General features: G+C 36.6%; 1 protein-coding gene across 1 annotated transcript in view; it reads right to left on the minus strand.

Moving 5' to 3' along the window:
* Positions 1-22,972, minus strand: part of FCHSD2 (FCH and double SH3 domains 2) — a 246,750-nt gene that overhangs the window by 202,349 nt on the left and 21,429 nt on the right. Inside the window, exon 3 of the mRNA XM_010849504.1 lies at positions 7,142-7,187. Coding sequence (XP_010847806.1) covers positions 7,142-7,187 — 46 coding nt within the window. The remainder of the gene's footprint in view (positions 1-7,141; positions 7,188-22,972) is intronic.

Here is a 22,972-nt window from a genome sequence, read left to right on the forward strand (position 1 = left end):
TAGCCTTGACTAGACGGACCTTTGTTGGCAAAGTAATATCTCTGCTTTTGAATATACTATCTAGGTTGGCCATAACTTTCCTTCCAAGGAGTAAGCGTCTTTTAATTTCAAGGCTGCAGTCACCATCTACAGTGATTTTGGAGCCCAAAAAATTAAAGTCTGACACTGTTTCCACTGTTTCCCCATCTATTTCCCATGACGTGATGGGACCAGATACCATGATCAAATTAACTACCTATATATACTACTTTTAAAAACTCTACTTGTATATTTGCAAAGTTCTAGTGAAGGACAGTCAATGGGTCACAAAGAATCAGGCAAGACTTAGCAACTGAAGAACAACAAGGCCAATTAAAACGTTATTTTCCATTACCCATACAAATTTTTCACTTCACTTCAGAAAGGAAATATTCTAATGTTATTAAGGACATTCTTACCACCTAAGAACAGCCGCCACATGGTAGGTCTTCAATGTTAGCCAAACTACACTGTTAATAAATACTATTTGCAAAGGGATTGAATTAAGAAGCTGCACAAATATACATTTGATCCCTGCAGTGTTTCAATATTTATCCAGCAGTGTCACAAGTCCCCCTCCAAAAACATCTGTCGTCAAACATGAACACAAAACCATCATGTTCAAGACCGTGTCATCTTCTTCCACTAAAGATACTTTAAAGGTTTGATTTTCTCTATAACCAGTCATCATAAATGGGATAGATGATACTGTATCAATTACATTCATCTTTATTAGCAGTCACTCCATTTGGGGGGCTCTCTTAAACAAAAATCAATCACTATTTGTTTCAATCGCCATTTGTTCTGAATGATCTACTTTAAGCTGCTAATAAACAAGAATGGATATTGTAATCATTCTGATTCTCTAGAGGTAACTCTAAAGTTTTCGGAACTTCCATGAGAAATTTTTGGTACTTAATGGTTTTAGTTATTTGATGATCCCAGATGAACAGAATAATATAATTTATTTCTATATTCTGGCCTTTGGCTGAAAATAAAAAATGCAAGAAAATACTAAAATTATATAGAACTCAGAACTTTAGGAAAAGGCACATTTAAGAGACCATCTTTCTTTATCTGTGTAGATTATACAAACGTAAATTGTGAGTTGAAGAAGAAAATCTATAAATACTAGCTACTGCCACCAACAGAAACTGGCCTCTGTTAGTACATAAAGAAACAGTGAGAGAGGAAAGAAAACATAGGCTTTTGGTCAGACACCAACATTCAGACTGCGTAAGGGTTCCCCTTTCTGAGTCTTGGTGACTTACTTTTAAAGTACAAGATATAATAGTATCTTATAGTGTTTAAGAATTTAAATAAAATAATGATGTCTAGCAAATACTTAGTATTTCAAAAACTATGGTTACCATAAGTCAGGAGGGAAAATATCCTCTTTTCAATCATATTTATACATGTAACTACATCAAGTGTCTCAAATTAATACCAGAATAAGAAAATTATTGTCGGTTACTATACTAGTTTCCAAGAGCTGCTGTAATAAAGTATCATAAACTAGGTGGCTTAAAAGAGAAATAGGGCTTCCCTGGTGGCTCAGTGGTAAAGAATCCTCCTGCCAATACCAAAGACATGGACCAGTTTGATCCCTGGTCCAGAAAGATCCCACACAACACAGGACAACTAAGCCCATGCACCATAACTACTAAGCCTGTAATCTAAAGCCCGGGACCTGAAACTATTGAAGCCCAAATGCTCTGGAGCCTGTGCTCTGCAAGAAGAGAAGCCACGCAGTGAGAAGCCCATGCATCACAACTAGGGAGTAGTCCCTACTCGCCACAACTAGAGAAAGCCCAAACAACAAAGACCCAGCACAGTCAAATAAATAAATACATTTTTAAAAAAGAAATGTATTCTCCCAGAATTCTGCTGACTAGAAGTCTGAAATAAAGGTGTCAGCAGCCTTGTTTCTTTTTGAGGCTCTAAAGGAGAATATGTTCCTTATCTACTAGCTCTAAATCAGAGCTTCCCACGTAATGTATTGCACCCCCACAGTAATACCAGGAATGAGAATACCTCAGCCTTTCAGTGAACTAACAGAGGCATGAGGCACTGAGCTGCCAGGACTGCCAATTCTGCATTCTTTAAAAGTTCTACAACACTTTTCTAAAAGTCATGAAACCAGTCAGGCTTATGCTATAGCAACTTGGCATTAAGATCTGAGGTTATTACTGCACAAATGACTCTGAAAATCAGGCATTACATAGTAATATGTAAACATACATATATTACATATGCCAATATTCTATTTTAAATAGACAATCTCAGATGTAACATATTAATGTAACATTGTTATAACTAGATATCATCACAATTTGCCCATCAATCACCTAAAAATTAACTGACTAGATTCCTGACTTTAAAACTTACTAGTCCAAAACATGATTAAAAAGTTATATACACAACTTACATAAGGTGCCCACTCTTGCCACTTCTATTCAACATAATGCTGGAAGTACTAGCAAGAGCAATCAGACAATAAAAAATAAAGAAAAAGCATCCAAATCAGAAAGGAAAAAGCAAAATTATCTGTTTACAAATACATAATCCCATATGCAGAAAATGCTAAAGACTCTATTTAAAAAAAAAACTATCAGAATAAATGAATTTATTAAAGTTGAAGAAAACAAAAATCAACATACTAAAATTAGTTGTGCTTCTTTATATCAACAACCTATATAAAAAGAAAACTAAGAAAACAATCTCATTTATGATAACATCAAAAAATATTCCTATTTAACAATGCAAATAGTGTATTGTCCTGCTATATCCACTATCCTTATTTAAAAGTTCTTTTAAAAAAAAACTAAGCAGAATATACCCTGTTCAAACATGATATAACACCACTCAAAGCCTAGTTCTAACCTTTTCTCTTCTCCTTCTGGGACTCCTACAATGTATAATTAGTCTGTTTGACAGTATCACACAGTTTCTTTAGAGCTGTTTTCTTTTCTTCAATTCTTTTTCTTTCTCGTTCTCAGACTTAATAGTTTTCCCTCCTGTCATTTTTCACTTTTTCCCTTTAAGGAGCCAGCCATTAAAGAAAAGAGAACCCTTCTACATGGTTGGTGGGAATGTAAATTGTTGTAGCCACTATGAAAAACAGTATGGAGGTTCCTCAAGAAACTAAAGATAGAACTACCATATGATCCAACAATTCCACTCCTGGATCTGTATGAGGAAAAAATGAAAACACTAATTTGAAAAGATATATGCATCTCAATGTTCACAGCAGCACCATTTACAACAGCCATGATAACATGGAAGCAACCCAAGTGCCCATCAAGGAACAACTGGGTTAAGAAGATATGAGATACACACATGTGGCACATGCACTGGAATATGAACTCAACCATAAAGAAGAATGAAATACCTCCATTTGCAGCACTGTAGACACACCTAGAGAACATAACGCTTCGTAAGTAAGTCACACAGAGAAAGAAAATACAGTATAATACCACTGATATGTGGAATCTAAAAATACAAATCAAGGTATAGGCAAAACAAAAAGAGACTCGAAGACATAGAAAACAAACTTGTGGTTACAAAAGGGAAGAGGAAAGGAGGAAGCAACAAATTAGGGGTATAAAATTAACAAACTACTATACATAAGATAGATCAGCAATAAGGATTTACTGTACAGCACAGGGAATTATACCTAATTTCTTATAATAACGTATAATGGAATATAATATGCAAGAAACTCAATCACTATACTGTATGTACACTGGGAAACTAATAAAATATTGTAAATTGATTATACTTCAATGAAAAAATAAAAAATAAAATTTTAAAGTATATCCTGCATATAAATCCTCAATTATATGTGTGATCAGAGCCAAATAAGTTCTTAAAATTAAAACAAATAAACAAGCAAGATAATAAAACTAAATATAACAAAGTTTCTTAAAAAAATACTAAACTATAATAGCAAATCTACATGCCAAAGAATACTAATGTTTACTCAGATCTACCACTGTTTCTCCTAATAGTTCTTAAAACTTTAAAAATCAAACTATGTATATCAAGAATTTCGAGGAAAAAAATCTGTCTGCTTTTCTCCCAAAATTTACTTCTAATTATTGTTGCATAAGTTAAGGAGTTCAAAAGTAAAATAATTTTAAAACATAAGTATCAACATGAACACAGAAAATAATCCTCAACTTTTTCTCAAGATAGTTATCTTTATTGCTCTACAGGACAAGGCTAGCAAAATAGAAAACTCCAAGTATATAGTCCAGTGTTTTAAATAACTACCAATGATTCTTTAAGAGCAATGGCCAGAAAGCTAACTGTACACAGCTAGATTAAGTTACATTTGAAACTTTTACTGTGAGCAAATTCACCAAAACAGAACCCTGCCACACACACAGGATAGTGGGTAGTATGCCCAACTCTTCATAAATTTCTTTCTTAAAAGAATAAAAATAGCAAAAAGTTGCACTTGAGGTGTGACTGTATGATACCACAGGCTTTTTGACAGGGTGTCCGTATTTGCTCTGTGTTTGTCCTCAGACAAGGAGCCGCCCTTAAAGCCCACAAACTTTTCCTGCTCTTTCTCTCCAGCCACAGTAACCTTTTGTATCCTTCCTTCACTACCAGCATTCTGCCAAAGACTACAGGAAGTATATTAATACACAGAACTCGCCTTTAGCAACTTCAGTTTGAGTATTCCAAATAATTTTACCAATACCTCAGTGGTTAGCTAACTGTAGTCAAAAGCCAGACTAAATTTTACCCTAATACTTAATGCTGTTTAATGACTCACATTGCTTCTGTGTTTTTAGAGATTCATTTGCTCTATTTGTATAAATAGATATGCCATACATCTATTATTTCTGGAGAATTACAAAATGAATTTCACAAACCGTGCTTAAAAATAAAACATTAATGTTCTTATAGGAAATTGAAAGTAGCAAGAAACCTGGAAAAATTTAGGGCTCAAATTCCTTCAAGTGTAAATAAGGATATACAGTATTGTTTTCTTTCTTTCTTCTAACATTCCCCTAAAAACATATTACAAGTTTAGTCTGTATGTACTTGCTGCTGCTGCTGCTGCTGCTGCTAAGTCACTTCAGTTGTGTCCAACTCTGTGCAACCCCATAGACGGCAGACCACCAGGCTCCCCCATCCCTGGGATTCTCCAGGCAAGAACACTGGAGTGGGTTGCATGTACTCAAGGTACTATTTTTAAAGTTGCTGTCATCTGATCAATCCCACTTAAATTCTTTTCCTTCATATTTTTTTTATTGGAACAGCTCATCTGTATGATCTCTAAATCTCACAAATAATACTCAAACTTTCTGGCGCATTAATTCTTTGTGTAGACGATGACAACATATACCATAAGTAATAACTTCTATGAATAACTTCATTCTTTTCAATTGACTATAATGCCACATCAGTTGTTTTGAAGAGAATTTTTTTTATTTTTTATTTTTAAATTTTATTATTATTCTTTTTGGCAGCACTTCACAGCCTATGGAATTTTAGTTCTCCAAACAGGAATCAAACCCTTGACAGAGTGCAGAGTCCTAACCACTGGACCACCAGGGAACTCCCTGAAGAGAATGAATTTAATACATTTAATTGGAAGTTAATATACAACCATAGAAGTTCTGTAAGTACTAGGACTTTTTTTCTTCTTCTTTTTTTGGCACGCATATCCACAAAAGCTGGAAGAGTGCTCAAAATATTTTCTCAACACATGAAAAGTGGTATATCTTTAAATAAACTAATTTTAAAATAATACTTTTATAAGAAAATTAGAGTAATTCCTTATAGAGCATAGATTCCCCATTCACCTACAGTTCAACTAAGGAAATTATCAATATTCATAAGACTTAGCTCCTGACAGAGATGAACCAAAATATTAAAATACTTAAAAGAATATTAAATACACTGCTATAAATGGATAACCAACAAAGACCTATTATATAGCACATGGAAAAAAAGAATATTAAATACAAGAAAGAAACAAAAAACACAACTACCATATTTTAAAAGACTGCTTTAAAATTGGTAAAATTGATAAAGAAAACTAAAAATTCAAAGAAGTTGTTCACATAAATTATGATCCCATTTCTTAAATATATTTAAATAGTCTTGATTGTTTAGATGATGTACCAACAACAAATAGCCAAAACTATGGAATGTCCCAGAAAGGAAGTGTCATTATCAAATATTATCCATTAGATAGGTGGCAGCATAAACGTTCCACATACTTTCAATTTAACAACAAGCAGACTCTCTAAAGGAAATTTCCACAGCAAGAGATAAATGTTCTGATTTTCAGTGGATTTTTAAATGTGTATAAATGAAAGCTAAGAATACACCAACTTTGACATTTTAAAAAATTTAATAATTTAAACTGAAATGTGTAAGTTAAAATTAAAACATTCTCAGATGTTTAATTTTTAATTATGCCTTGCAAATGTTTTTAACAAATATTCATTTTTTAGCGCAAAAAAAACCACAAAAAACAGAAAAGGCATGAAAACTGATCTTGAAAACTGATAACTGATAAAATGGTCTGCTATCACTGTTAAAGATTCAATCAGGCTAGAAAATTGGCAATATCAGGGATGTGCTCTAGTTTATCTGTCACAACAAACCATAAAACCTCATTAGGCTCAACATCACCTGTGCAGTATTTTTGTTAAAAATTTAACCTAAATCTAATCATGAAGAAAAAAACCTGGATTATTCGAAAAAGCTTTTTATGAGACAAGTAACCAGGTAAGTAAAACAGGTGAGAGAAATCAAATGGAGCAAACTTTCAGTTACAAAATAAATGAGTCGTAGGGATGAAATGTACGGTTGTGAATATATATATACTTGTAAAAATCTATTCACTATTATTTATACTTGTAAATACTTCAGAATATTGTGAATATTATTTTCTCCCAGAATGTTCATAAACTTCTTTGTAGTAAGAAGCAACTCAGTTCCTCATCTGAAGATTCAAATGGAGTAAAAGGAGGGAAAAAGTGAGAGAGCCAAAGAAGAGAAGAACGCAGGGATACCAATGCTTCTCTCCAACAACCATATCTGCCTGTAAGCCAAAGAAGGATGAGAGGATAGGGACCTCCTCTTGCCAGCTTACCTGTGCATACTCTCTTTCAATAGCAGCCTTCTTCTGACTGAATGTCCTAAAAACACAAATAAAAGTAAAAATTCGTTACCGAAAAAATAATAATAATTTTATGCAAAGTTATCAACATACCCTCAAACACTGTTTCATAAGCTGTGTTGAGGGAAGGCACAATATGTCAATGATCTATGTATCTAAGAATACCGCTGACACCATAGACTGGAGTTAAGACAATCTTAGGACATTCAAATCCTAGCTCCACCACTTATTAGCTGTATGACCTTGGTCAAGTCACTTGATTTCTCTGTGCCTCAGGTTTCTATTTGGTAAAATGGGTATAGTAATAGTATCTACCTCATAGGGATAATGTAAAATTTAGTAAATGACAATATATAAAGTGCTCAAAATAGTGTCTAGCACAGAGTAAAAGACAGGTGTGGATATATTTGTGTGTGTGCACGTTAGCTACTGTCATCAGTATGGCTAGTGCATAGTAGGTATAAAAATGTTTACTGAATATAATAACATAGAGGGAACCACAGAAAACAAGGCAAAAATCAAGTTTTGATCAGCTTCTCAATATGAAATAGTCAAATAATTTCCTTCATTCTAGTCTTTTATAAGAGTCAACAAAGTACAAGGGGACCACATGTTATAGTATGATGAGAGCCTTTTTCACACATGTATTATATTTCATAGATTTTACAGTAAACAATTTTGACAAGTTCCTCTGTCCATGGGATTCTCCAGGCATGAATACTAGAGTGGGTTGCCATGCCCTTCTCCAAGGGATCTTCCCAACCCAGGAATCGAACCCACATCTCTTGCATCTCCTGGATTGGCAGGTAAATTCTTTACCACTAGCACCACCAGGGAAGCCCCATTTTATGATATTATTATTCATTTTTTAAGTAATTAGCAGTATTTCTTCTATCTTAACAGTACATGAAATACCAGTGGACCTTACAAACCACCGCTAGTGGTAAAGAATCTGCCTGCAATGCAGGAGACCCAGGTTCAATCCCTGGGTCAGGAAGATCCCCTGGAGAAGGGAATGGCTACCCATTCCAGTGTTCTTGCCTGGAGAATTCCATGGACAGAGAGGATCCTGGTGGGCTGCTACAGTCCATGGGGTTGCAAAGAGTCCAACTCGACTCAGCAACTTTTCACTTTCACTTTTTACAAACCACAGGCAAGGTAGAGTCAATGAAACATGATAACATTAACAATTTACCTTGAATATATTGAGTTTAACTGGAGGACGGCATGGCAACCCACTCCAGTATTCTTCCCTGGAGAATCCCATAGACAGAAGACCCTGGTGGGCTACAGTGCATTGGATCACAAAGAGTTGGACATGACTGAAGCAACTTAGCACACATGCATGCATATTGGGTTTAAAGGCTTTTCTCTGAGGTGTCAGGTATCTGTGTTCTTAAAAACACTTCAATAAGGCAGAGATATCAAAGTGAAAAGTGAAAAATATACAGAAAAGAGCTGGAATAGAAAAAAGGCAATAAAACAAAACTCATTTTAATAATTACTTAAATTTACCAACATAACTATTCATCTCATATAAAAACTGAAAGTATTTAAGATTTTGCTACATTTGTTTTGGATGAATAACTATTATTTAAATTTAAAAAGGAAGGAAATTCTGACATTCACAACAACACAAATGAACTGTGAGATCTCTGAGATCATTATGCTGAGTGAAATAAATCAGTCACAAGAAGACAAATACTGTATGTTATCATTTATGTAAGATTTGACTTAGAGCAGTCAAAATCACATGGACACAAAGTAGAATGGTAGTTTCCAGGAGCTAAGAAGAGGGGATAAAGTAGTTATTACTTAAGAAGCACAGAGTTTCAGTTTTGCAAGATGCAAAGAGTCCTGAAGATGGATGGTCGTGGCAGTGGAACAAAACGAATGTACTTAACAGCACTAAACTCTACACTTATAAACAGTTAAGATAGCAAATTTTTTATGGATTTTACCATAGGGGAAACAGTGGAAACAGTGGCTGACTTTATTTTTGGGGGCTCAAAAATCATTGCTGATGGTGATTGCAGCCATGAAATTAAAAGATGCTTACTACTTGGAAGGAAAGTTATGACCAACCTAGATACCATATTTAAAAGCAGAGACATTACTTTGCCAACAAAGGTCTGTCTAGTCAAGGCTATGGTTTTTCCAGTGGTCGTGTGTGGATGTGAGAGTTGGACTATAAAGAAAGCTGAGCACTGAAGAATTGATGCTTTTGAACTGTGGTGTTGGAGAAGACTCTTGAGAGTCCCCTGGACTGCAAGAAGATCCAACCAGTCCATCCTAAAGGAAATCAGTCCTGGGTGTTCATTGGAAGGACTGATGTTGAAGCTGAAGCTCCAATACTTTGGCCACCTTGTGCGGAGAGCTGACTCATTTGAAAAGACCCTGATGCTGGGAAAGATTGAGGGCAGGAGGAGGAGACGACAGAGGATGAGACGGTTGTTGGATGGCATTACTGACTCAATGGACATGAGTTTGGGTGGACTCCGGGAGTCAGTGATGGAGAGGGAGGCCTGGCATGCTGCAGTTCATGGGGTCACAGATAATCAGACATGACTGAATGACTGAACTGAACTGAACTGATAGCAAGAGAATAGAGCAAAAAATCTTCTGATAATCTTCATATAAGACGTAAAGGCATTTGTTAATAGTCAACATCAGTTTCTCATAAAATCTCTTTTAAAATATTAATGGCTGCTATTACTAAAAGATGAACAAAAACAAGTGCCAACAAGGACCTAGAGAACTGAAAACTCTCATACAGTGCTTACAGCAATGTAACATGGTACACCTGTTTTAGAAAATAGTCTGTTAAGTGAGGAGGTCTTAGGAGGCCTCCAGATCTGCAATTAGTATCAGGAGTGAGAGTTGTCTGGGGACTCCCTAACTCTGTAATTCATCACCAGGATAAGCAGAACACCTAAGAACATTCAATTTATTAATGGTGGTAGTAGAGATGGGACATCAAAACCATAATGATGAATATTAAAAATAAACACACCCACCACAATGGCTAAAATTAAAAAGACTGATAAGTATCATAAAACGCAATGAAACTCTACATGTTGTTTGTGGGAATATAAAATGGTACAACCATTTTGAGGGAAAAGAAAAAAATATATTCTTACGTAACTAAACATCCATCTTGATTTCCAAGAGAAATGATAACAAATGTCCACAAAAACACTTAACAAAAATATTTATAGCACTTTTATTCATAAATAGCCCTAAACAGGAAATTATACCAGTGGGACAGTAGGCCAACAAACAGTGATACATTCTTACAGTGGAATAAAACTGAGCAAGAAAAACAAATGAACTGTAAGATGATCACCACATTTCTACTACTCTGAGTTAGTTGACCTCTTATTTTACAAATAACAAAGTTGAAAAATAACATCAGAATAAAAAATCATTCATTAGCACAGATAGCAAACTGGGGTAAGGGAACTACTAGTTATTTATCAGGACACTGGTGACTCTTTCATAAAGAAAACTTTACAGTTTTGTCCTGGAATATAGCACCTGTTTTTAGAGATATTATTACCAAAAATATGGCAATAGCATTAAAATGATGACATGAGAATACAAAAAAAATTTATTTTGAACAAGGCAAGTAGAATGAACAACTGAAGTTATACAAATCTGACAGAGAGAAAATTATTTTGCTCCTAATAAAAAATATTAATTCACCAACAACATTCATTGAGCATCTTCTGAATTTCAGGTATTCTACTAAATATGCACTGGGTGTGTAAAAATGAATGAGACATGGACTCTGCTCTCAAGGTATTTATTAGTATAAGATAAACAAATGATGCCAAGATCCACAAATACTATAGGCATAGAGTGAAAAGTAGAAAGCATTTTTATTTCTTATTAATTAGGTAACCTTGGGCAAGTTAATTTTCCTGATCATGTTTCAGTTTCCTATCATGAAATAGGAATAAAAAGAACATCTATCTCATATAGGATTATTATGAGGATTAAATGAGTACATATTGGTAAAGCACTTAGACTTGGTACACAGCAAACACTAGAAAAGTATTTACTAAGTGAAAATATCACACCCATAGTTTATAATTATGAAATTTAATCCAGTTAAAATATTAAATATGCAAAGCACTACCAAAAAATATATTTAAAGTACTTCTGGTCTTAAATAATAAAGTCAGAATCTCCCTTCTCCTCTCAGAAATTACCCAAAAGCAACAAATAGAATAAAAAACAAAATGCAAACATGATCTCCAATAAAACTAGGAAACATGAAATGTAAGTGGAAGAGAGGCCTGAGGAGAGACAATTAAATCGGAGAAAGAGGGTAAAATATAAGGCATGAGGTTACAAAACTCAAAAAGATGTGGGGAGTACATTTCTTCAACTGCACTTACTGAGGTATAAAATTTAAACCACATTCCCAACAACAAGAACAAGGGACATAGGCTGGTGGAGGAAGCTTTGCTGTTTAGTTTGAAGAAATAGAGGAGAAAGTATTAAATTAGAAATCACACAAACAATTTACACTGGTAGAAATTAGACTGCTGGTGTAGTAGAAAAAAAATATGAGAGAGCCTGTACTATGCATGGTCCTGCAGTAGCCAACCTTCTCCGGCTGAGGAGAAATAAAACAACTCATACACTCAATCCTGGTACAACAAAAATGACTGTAAATGTGAAAGACTGTAACTTCCCTAAAAAGTTGGTATTCTAAAAAGTTTGGTATCCTAGAAAGTTGTACAGGAAAAACCCTGTTCATTCAAAAATAACCCCAAAGGGAGCAAGAATAGATCTATGCAAATACAAAATTTTAAGAAGAAAAAAAGGCACAAGAAAAAGAGAGTAGCTGAGAAACATTCATGAGAAAAGTGCTGCCAGAGAGCAGATGAATTTTTAAAACTTAAAAAACAAACAAAAAACCCCAGTGAGGCAAACACTGCTTCCAGATATGCTTATAGAGTGTCAAAAAGTCACAAGAGAGAAGCAGTGGTGAGAGTGGGCTGCCAGGCTTGTCCCTTTAGGAGGAAAGCTTTTTAGCCTTTCACCACTGAGTACAATGTTACTTGTGGGTTTTTCATATGTGCCCTTTATCATATTAAGGAAGCTTCCTTCAATTCCTAGTTTACTGAGTGTTTTTACCATGAAAGGGTACTGAATTTTGTCAAATGCTTTTTCTGCCTCTACTGAAATGTTCATGTGTTTTTTTTTCTCCTTTCATTCTATTCCTTGATTTTTTTATGTTGAACTTTTGCATTCCTCAATCAATTTTTCTTTGTCATAGTGTATAACCCTTCTAATGTGTTGTTGGACTCAGTTTGCTAGTATTTGTTAAGGATTTTTACGTCAATGTTCATATGGGATACTGATCTGTAGTTTTTTGTGGTATCTTTGTCTGACTGGTTATCAAGGTAATAAGGACATCATAGAGTTAGGCGTGTTCCCTCATTTTCTGTTTTTTTGAAGATTCTGAAAAGGACTGATGTTCTTTAACCAGTTCTTCTTTAACCATAAGGTAAAATTCAAGCATGAATTTTAGTCCTCTCACTCACATCAGAACAGAGTACTAGAAAAACCTAATGATACCAAAAATTGAATGTAAATACCTTCCTAAGGCCCACTGACTAATACCATCACATTAGTACTGGTTAAGATTTCAGCAAGTGCTCTAACAGTGACAAGGGGGATATATGGATACATAAGAGCTGGTTCACTTCATGGTACAGCAGAAACTAACATAAGATTGTGAAGCAACTATAGCCAAATTTAGAAAAGTGTATTGACAGAATTTGTTGAGATAAAAGTAAAGATATTACATGTGAGCCTCGCTCCGAAGAAGAGGGACAAGATTCCTCCCCATCGGTTACAGCTTCCTCGGGAAACTGAAATATGAGTGCTGTACGCAGAGTCCTCATACCATGCAGTGGTCCCATAGTGAAACCCACTCATTAAGACTTGCTCTCACCTGGGGTGGAGGGTGGACAGGTCATGAAGAATTGGCCATTCAGTGATCTGAATATCCACAGTGGTCTCAGACTAACAAAGGAGAAACTGAGCCACTTAAGAGGGCTGAAATGACTCGAGGGTGACTCCTAGAGGAGTTAAACTCACAAGTAGCACACTGATTTTTGTTTGAAACATTATTAGTTTTAAATCTGTTTTCCAGATATAAGGAAATCCCTCCCCTCAAGCTAATTATGACTTACAGAAATTTGGCAATTACACCTTTGTAAGCAGAACTGAAACATTTATCTTTTTTCTCTACCTGATCCTCCCAGAAGCTGAAAACGCTCAAGTTACCAGCAGTTTTATCAGATAAATTAGGAAGGCCACCTCCTAACAGGGGCAGGAATCTCAAGGTATTTCAGTTCAGTTCAGTCGCTCGGTCATGTCTGACTCTCTGCGACCCCATGAATCGCAGCACGCCAGGCCTCCCTGTCCATCATGAGTGGAATGCCTCACCGGCTCCCCGGCGGGATCGAGCCTCACATCACCAACTCCTGGAGTCTACCCAAACTCATGTCCATCAAGTCGGTGATGCCATCCAGCTATCTCATCCTCTGTCCTCCCCTTCTCCTCCTGCCTCTAATCCATCCCAGCATTAGGGTCTTTTCCAATGAGTCAACTCTTTGCATGAGGTGGCCAAAGTATTGGAGTTTCAGCTTCAACATCAGTCCTTCCAATGAACACCCAGGACTGATCTTCTTTAGGATGGACTGGTTGGACCTCCTTGCAGTCCAAGGGACTCTCAAGAGTCTTCTCCAACACCACAGTTCAAAAGCATCAATTCTTCGGCACTCAGCTTTCTTCACAGCTTTCTCACATCCGTACATGACTACTGGAAAAACCATAGCCTTGACTAGATGGACCTTTGTTGGCAAAGTAATGTCTCTGCTTTTAAATATGCTATCTAGGTTGGTCATAACTTTCCTTCCAAGGAGTAAGCGTCTTTTAATTTCATGGCTGCAGTCACCATCTGTAGTGATTTTGGAGCCCAAAAAAGTAAGATCTGACACTGTTTCCACTGTTTCCCCATCTATTTCCCATGAAGTGATGGAACCAGATGCCAAGATCTTAGTTTTCTGAATGTTGAGCTTTAAGCCAACTTTTTCACTCTCCTCCTTCACTTTCATCAAGAGGCTTTTTAGTTCCTCTTCACTTTCTGCCATAAGGGTGGTATCGTCTGCATATCTGAGGTTATTGATATTTCTCCCGGCAATCTTGATTCCAGCTTGTGCTTCTTCCAGTCCAGTGTTTCTCATGATGTACTCTGCACAGAAGTTAAATAAGCAGGGTGACAATATACAGCCTTGACGTACTCCTTTTCCTATTTGGAATCAGTCTGTTTTTCCAGCAGGTCCAGTTCTAACTGTTGCTCCCTGACCTGCATACAGGTTTCTCAAGAGACAGGTCAGATGGTCTGGTACTGCCATCTCTTTAAGAATTTTCCACAGTTTATTGTGATCCACACGCACTTGGGGGACTTCAAAAAGGGAGGAATTCACCTAGATCTGAAGGTGAAATATGTGACAGGCCTTTGGCATGGCTTTCCTGGATCTAAGTGGCCAGAAAAGCTGGCTTCTTTTACTTTTAAAAAGTTTAATCTGAAATTCCTTATAAAAAGTTCCAGCAAAGCCAATTTTTAAAAACCCCATGTGATCAATTACATAAATCATCAGGCCAAGTTTATTTAAACCAGATTTATTTTGCAAACAAATTAGTCTTAATTTGGCTATATTCAGTAGAAACGAGGGTAATTTTGAGAGAGAAAAGTATTATGTTTCAGTGGATATTAAACTCTAGGTTTGTTAATTGAGGTCTGTATTTACTACCTAAGACTTACTTCTCAGACAGCTCCTTGCTGTTATGTTTTATTATTGTAAAAAATAAAGTCAATTAAAAGTTTAATTGAATTATTAAAATTTTGTTTGTTTCTAAAGCTTATCTAAATAATCTTTGGATGAAAATCAGATGCCCATGACCTGAAACCAGGGTATTGTGTATACTAGAAGAGACATAATTTAAAGAGCAATCTCTCACCTAGATGGAGGACACATCAAATGCTCTTAACTACCTCCTGCACAGCAAAACTGAAGGGAACAGACTCTTGAATTAATATTTACACTTAGAACAAGTCCCTGCATGGATTGGCCTATAGAGAGGGTAGCTGACCTTAAAACAAGGCCCAAAGAGAGAACACACTACCAAGCCAGGATGAGAAGATGACAACATCTGAAGTAGACAGGTGATCCAAGATGCAAGACCAGGCCTGTATACCAATTACTTTGATAACTGCTCACATCTCTGCTTGCTAACTAAATGCATTTCACAACCTTATACACAGTTAAAGTTAATCTAATTGTTAGCTTTATGGTCAATTACCTGTATCCAGTACTTTCGGGCTACCCTGGTGGATTTCTCCACTCCAAGGCTCTAACTGAATAGCCCTTAGGAAATGTGCTCTAGAAAAAAGATATAATTCTGTTCAGGCAACTAGCCGATGTTATTAGGCAGGATACCCTCACCTGGCCAATTAATAATACCTGCTGTGTATGACCCTGGCCATAAACACAAATTTGTTTTCAGGGTCACTCAAACTCAATCAGAACAACAAGCAAAATTTCAGCCAAAGAATATAACCTCCCTCAATTGTGGAATGGATTTATGTGGTTAACACCAGGCTGCAGTCATTTAGATTTAAGATTCCCCTCATGTTGGGAATCAAGAAACCATATTAATAATACTAGGAAATTGGGCTGGGTGCCTATGAATAATACCAAAATATAATCTCCCCAAAGATAAGGATTGGTACAGAACAGGCTAAGTAAAATGATCTGAGAATACACTAGGCAACACCTAGCAGAAGTTCTTGGCTTAAATTCTTATGACCTTACTAACACTACTAGCTATATTATTTGTATTTTGCCTGTTTTGCAAAATTATTCTTTCTTGCATTACCAAATGTGTGCATGAGCCTCTGATAAAATGACTACTAGGTGACTTGAAGCAGCTGACTAAATAGTTCTATATAAGGTCAATGATTGTAACAGTTTACATATGGGAAGAAGCAACAGAGGGAATCATTTCCTGGACCATACCAGGTGGTGTAACAGGTGGTCCAGAGACTTCAGCTACTATTAACAGGACCTAGTCCAGTAAATGCAGAAGGCGATGGCACCCCACTCCAGTACTCTTGCCTGGAAAATCCCACGGACGGAGGAGCCTGGTAGGCTGCAGTCCATGGGGTCGCTGGGAGTCAGACGCGACTGAGCGACTTCACTTTCACTTTTCACTTTCATGCATTGGAGAAGGAAATGGCAACCCACTCCAGTGTTCTTGCCTGGAGAATCCCAGGGACGGGGGAGCCTGGTGTGGGCTGCCGTCTATGGGGTTGCACAGAGTTGGACACGACTGAAGTGACTTAGCAGCAGCAGCAGCAGCAGTCCAGTAAAAGCGCATTTTGTGACTATCAACAAAATCCCTGCCTGACCTAGGAATGAGCATTCCTAGCACCATGGGACAAAACAGAAATGGTCATGAAGTGCCTCCCAAACCAAAGTAGAATTTATGACAATGAGGGGACTGAGCTAACCAAAAATTGTCCCTTACCATCTGCCTCTACAAGGATTAGGTCACTGCCAACGCAGCTGCTAAACTTCAAACAGCCTGAAAGGAGTTCAAGGTGGAGATAAGGAATCAGGCACTCTGTTCTCTGGAAAAAACTGGCAGAACAGGACTTCTAAAGTCCTGTTAGTTAGATATCTTCAGGAGAAGATTTTATGAGCCCGATTTCTTACATTTTCTCCCATCTAGAAAAGCACTAAAATCATTAACAGAGACATCTGCTTCTTGTGACTAGTAGCAACCTTCTTGTGACTAGCAGCAACCTTCTACCAAAATGTATGCTTAATTGCACATATCGCCCTTCACCAAAATCACATATAGCTGATCTTTCCTCTTACCTCCTCAGAGCGGTTCCTTGGGGCTATCTGAGAGGCTATCTTCCAAACTATAATCCTGATTTTGCCCCCAAACTGTACTTCTAACAAGTTCCTAGTTGGTACAGATACTACTAATCTAGGAAACACACTTTGAGAATCAGAGAATTAAAATTATAAAACTACTCATCCTTCCTTGTTTCACCAAAAACAAAATAATTAAGTCATTATAGATATAGTTTTAAAAATCATGTACACATGAAAGGAAGAAAAACAATAACAAAGGAGACCAGCACCTTCTTACTAATCTAACAAGGTTTTGTTAAAAGTAAAATAAACTTGAAAAGTCACACATTATTTCGCTGACATGTTCTCTTTTTTCGCCCGCACCATGTGGCATGTGGGATCTCAATTCCCCGACCAGGGACTGAACCTGCATCCTTTGCAGTAAAAGCATAGCGTCTTAACCACTGGACTGCCAGGGAAGTCCTTTGTTGACATTTTCAACCTACAAATAATCTATTCAGGACTGACTGTCCAACTGATAATTCTAAACATCTTAGAAATCCACCTCTCCTATAGCATCTCTTAGCCAAGGGAATATTTCCTGGAATGCCTAAGGTCAGGAAGAAGATCTGAAATGTGTATTAGGCAACTCCTGTAACACCAGTTCTCATCTTTATTCACAAATATGAATAATCTGTGATGCCTTTAAATACATATATGCCCAGATCTCTCCCCCAAATCAACCAACTGTGATTCTTAAGAGTATGTGTGTTAGTTGCTCAGTTGTGTCTAACTCTCTGCAATCCCGTGGACTGTGGCTCGCCAGGCCCCTCCATCCATGGGACCCTCCAGGCAAGAAAACTAGAGTGGGTCACCATTTCCTATTCCATCTTAAGAGTAGGGCCAATCATTTGTAACATACACAGGTGATTCTTCCTTATACAATGCATTGTTAGCACCTATATCTGAATAACCTATGTTTAATTCAGAGAATTCAAAACTATTTCAAAGAAGGCAATGTCATCAAATTGTGATGGCAATATTCAAAAATCTGGAAAAACTCTATGACCTTCCTCATCACATAACTATCTTTCCTCCTTTCCCTGCCCCCTACTTCCAAACACAAGAGCTGGGGAACATAACTTCTCAGAGTGATTAAATGCAGCCTAAAATAGAGCTGCTTTTTCTCTAGTTACATGTGTTGATCAACTGACATATTAATTGGGCATCTTTAAATTTCTTTGCCTTTAAGCTGTTGATGTACTTTGTCTCTTTATGTATAAATAAAGAGAACTAATGTCAAAATTAGTTACCTGAAAACAGATAATTTTATCACAAAGAAATGGAAACCAAGCTTGTCATGAATAGGCCCTAAGGGGAAAAAAAAGGACTTCCTTGGTGGTCCAGTGGCTAAAACTCCAAGCTCCCAATGCAAGGGTCTGGGGTTCGATTCCTGGTTAGGGAACTAGAGCCCATATGCTGCAACCAAGATCCGGTGAAGCCTAATAAATAAGTTTAAAAAAAAAAAATAGGCCCTAAGATGAGACAGTCACAAGAATTCTTCCAATGCATTTTATCATAACATCCTTTAAATAGCATCAGTTCAGTTCAGTAAAAGTTGCATGATAACAGATTACTATGTCCTCTCATTTTTCAAAATGTTGATCTCATGGCACATGTGCACACTCACACAAAAGACCTGAATGAAAGTATTAAAAAATCCCACCTAAAACTGCATTTTTAAGTTAGAAAAAAAAAGTTACCGTTCATTAAGATTTATCAATATTAACCAAGTTGCCAAATCATTTTGTCAGGAGATCCATAATCAAGTTCACCATTGAATACCATGACTCTAAATGTTTCCATTTATGATATATCGTGTTTAAGATCCAATTTAAGATGCCAAGTCTTCTTTGCCAGGAAAAGAGTGGGAAACATTCATTAGTCAGATAATCTTTTATTGAAATGGAACACACATTCTTTTGAGATCATGGCAAAGAACAAATATCAAACAATTTAATTAAATGAAAATTTTTATTTCTAAAGGATGCAAATTAAAGCAAACAATCTCCTACTATTTGTCTTTAAATATCATTAGTGCAAGATATATCTTATTCCTCACACTTGAATTACACTGTACATTTAAAAGATAGTACATCATAAATTTTTCACAGCTTTCAGCCTGACAGTTACTCATAAAATTAAACAGTGACGTCTTTTTCCTCGCTTTCTCCTTCCTTAAAACAACACTGATATATAACATATAGGAGGTGTGAAGACTTAAATTTTAGTACATGTGCTAATATATCAAGACTAGACCAAATGTCAAAAGATGCTATATTAACAAAATAGGCCATCGTCAAAGCCATTTTTTAAGCCTTAACAAAGTTTTACAATTTGCTACTATTATTCTTCTATATTTTTTATAAAGTATGAAATGAAACTTTGAAAATATGATTATTTTCCTAAAAGTAAATATACAACCATTCTTTCCTCAGGAAAGTATTTGTCCTCATGCATATAAAATGAAACAATGTAATTGGCTAATAAGCACCTATTTCCTAAATAAAAAGCATTTCAATACTTTCATAATATTAGCTTCAAACATTTAAATAGCAATCTTTTATTAAAGTGAATTTACTAATATAAAGTATCATGAGAATATACACATTTCTACCACCCAGTATGAGCTGATTCTAAGCTATTTGTGGAATATATTTTATTTTAGGTACATTGGCAGAAGGTTAAAAATAAACATCATTAGGTGGCCAGAAAAAATCTTGGGTATATAGCAGGACTTTAGCTCTATTCAGAAATGGTATCCTTCACCCTGTGACCACAAAACATCCTGGTCTTAACTTATAAAACAACCCAAAAAAGGGGCATTTTGGACTATGGAAGTATTTCAAAATATAACCTAACCTAGATATCATTATTGGAAGAGCCAAGAGATCTTTAAAACTCCATTTTTTCACGTAGTACTTCTACAATCCTGGATCAGAAAAACCATGAAATTCCACCCAGTGGACCTTCTTCCATCCTGTACTAATTAGCCAGACTGAAAGATTTGCAAGGCACTGAATCTTACACTTCTTCTTTGGTATCTATTCTAAGTAGTAACTCTTGAAACAAAGACACTCCCTCCCAAATATCTAGACATGTAGGCACTAAAAATGCTGTGCCCCATTTATTTAAAATAATCCTGAAAGATGTCTGCCTTCTACTTTTAAGAGAACTGAGTACAACTATCAAAACTAGGGAAACCATGTTCCTATATTCACTGGATTTCTGCCCAAATCTAATAAAGACTGAGAAAATATCTACATAGGTGCTGTCACTGCTCGGAAACACTATGAAATTTCACTTGATTTCAAACAATATATACCAGTAATTTTCAATGAAACACAGAACTTAAATTTTAAAATCAGGCATACACACAGGTTCAAAGCCAGATATTTCATCACTCAGTACTCTGATCTTGGGCAAGTCACTTAACCAATCTGACACTCAGTCTCCTTCTCTATAAACTGGGGGTGATGATGATGACAACAATGATGACAGAATTTATTGTTGCTGGGAGGCTCTGAGATATAACTAATGTACAATCTCACACGCTAGTAAAGTAATGCTCAAAATTCTCCAAGCCAGGCTTCAGCAATACGTGAACCGTGAACTTCCTGATGTTCAAGCTGGTTTTAGAAAAGGCAGAGGAACCAGAGATCAAATTGCCAACATCCGCTGGATCACCAAAAAAACAAGACAGTTCCAGAAAAACATCTATTTCTGCTTTCTTGACTATGCCAAAGCCTTTGACTGTGTGGATCACCACAAACTGTGGAAAATTCTGAAAGAGATGGGCATACCAGACCACCTGACCTGCCTCTTGAGAAATACGTATGCAGGTCAGGAAGCAACAGTTAGAACTGGACATGGAACAACACACTGGTTCCAAACTGGGAGAGGAGTACGTCAAGGCTATATATATATATATTGTCACCCTGCTTACTTAACTTATATGCAGAGTACATCATGAGAAACGCTGTACTGGGGTGAGGCACAAGCTGGAATCAAGATTGCCGGGAGAAATATCAATAACCTCAGATACGCAGATGACACGACCCTTATGGCAGAAAGCGAAGAAGAACTCAAGAGCCTCTTGATGAAAGTGAAAAAGGAGAGTGAAAAAGTTGGCTTAAAGCTCAACATTCAGAAAACGAAAATCATGGCATCCAGTCCCATCACTTCATGGCAAATAGATAGGAAACAGTGGAAACAGTGGCTGTCTTTATTTTTGGGGGCTTCAAAATCACTGCAGATGGTGACTACAACCATGAAATTAAAAGACGCTTACTCCTTGGAAGGAAAGTTATGACCAACCTAGACAGCAGAGACACTACTTTGCCAACAAAGGTCTGTCTCGTCAAGGCTACGGTTTTTCCAGTAGTCATGTATGGATGTGAGAGTTGGACTATTAAGAAGGCTGAGCACAGAAGAATTGATGCTTTTGAACTGTGGTGTTGGAGAAGACTCTTGAGAGTCCCTTGGACCGCAAGGAGGTCCAACCAGTCCATCCTTAAGGGAATCAGTCCTGAATATTCATTGGAAGGACTGATGCTGAAGCGGAAACTCCAATACTTTGGCCACCTGATGCAAAGAGCTGACTCATTTGAGAAGACCTTGATGCTGGGAAAGATTGAAGGCAGGAGGAAAAGGGGACAACAGAGGATGAGATGGTTGGGTGGCATCACCAACTCAATGGAGATGAGTTTGAGTAGACTCCAGGAGTTGGTGATGGACAGGGAGGCCTGGTGTGCTGTGGTCCATGGCATCGCGAAGAGTCAGACACAACTGAGTGACTAAACTGAACTGACAACAACTAGTGTTGACAAGAACATGGAGAAATTAGAAAAATATATCGTTGTAGGAATATAAAATGGTGTAGTCCCTGTTTGGTAAACAGTCTGGAAGTTCCTTGAACATTTAGAGAAAAAAGGGACTTCCCTAACTGTCTAGTAGTTAAGACCCTGTGCTTCCACTGCAGGGGGAACAGGTTTGATCCCTGGTCAGAGAACTAAAATCCTGCATGCCATGCAGCCAAATAAATAAATAAAAATACAGACAGAGTAAAAAAATATCACCAAGCAAGTCCACAAGTAGGTATATTTTCAAAAGAAATGAAAATAGGACTTCCCTCGTAGTCCAGTGATTAAGAATCTGCCTGCCAATTCAGGGGACACGGGTTCAACTCCTGGTCCAGGAAGATTTCACATGTAGTGTGGCAGGTTAAGCCTATGTTCCGTAACTACTGAGCCTGCAGTACTGAAGTCCATGCACCTAAAGCCTGTGCTTTACAATAAGAGAGGCCCACAGTGAGAAGCCCACATACCACAACAAAGAGTAGCCATAACTCACCACAATTAGAGAAGACTCAGCACAGCCAAAAATAAACAAATTAAAAAATCAATCTATTCAAAGTGCCTTGCTGTTAAAAAAAAAAAAAAAAGTAAAGACACACGTATATGGGAAAAACATGTACATGAATGTTCCCAGAAAGCTTATTCATAATAGCCAAAAGTGAAACAACCCAAACATCCATCAACTAATGAATGGATAAATGAAATGTGGTATATCCTAGAAATAAAAGCAAAAATAAACAAAGGGGATCTAAACAACTTACAAGCTTTTGCACAGCAAAGGAAATGTATTCAAAATGAAAGACCACCTACAGAATGGTGAGAAATATTTCCCAGAGAGAAAATACCTGCAAATGCTGTGACAAAAAAGGGTTTAATTTCTGAAATATACAAATAGATCAAACAGCTCAATATCAAAAAAACAAAAAAATCAAAAATTG

The sequence above is a fragment of the Bison bison genome, unplaced genomic scaffold (assembly GCF_000754665.1).
Source record: "Bison bison bison isolate TAMUID 2011002044 unplaced genomic scaffold, Bison_UMD1.0 scf7180017864284, whole genome shotgun sequence".
NCBI classification, from domain to species: Eukaryota; Metazoa; Chordata; class Mammalia; order Artiodactyla; family Bovidae; genus Bison; species Bison bison.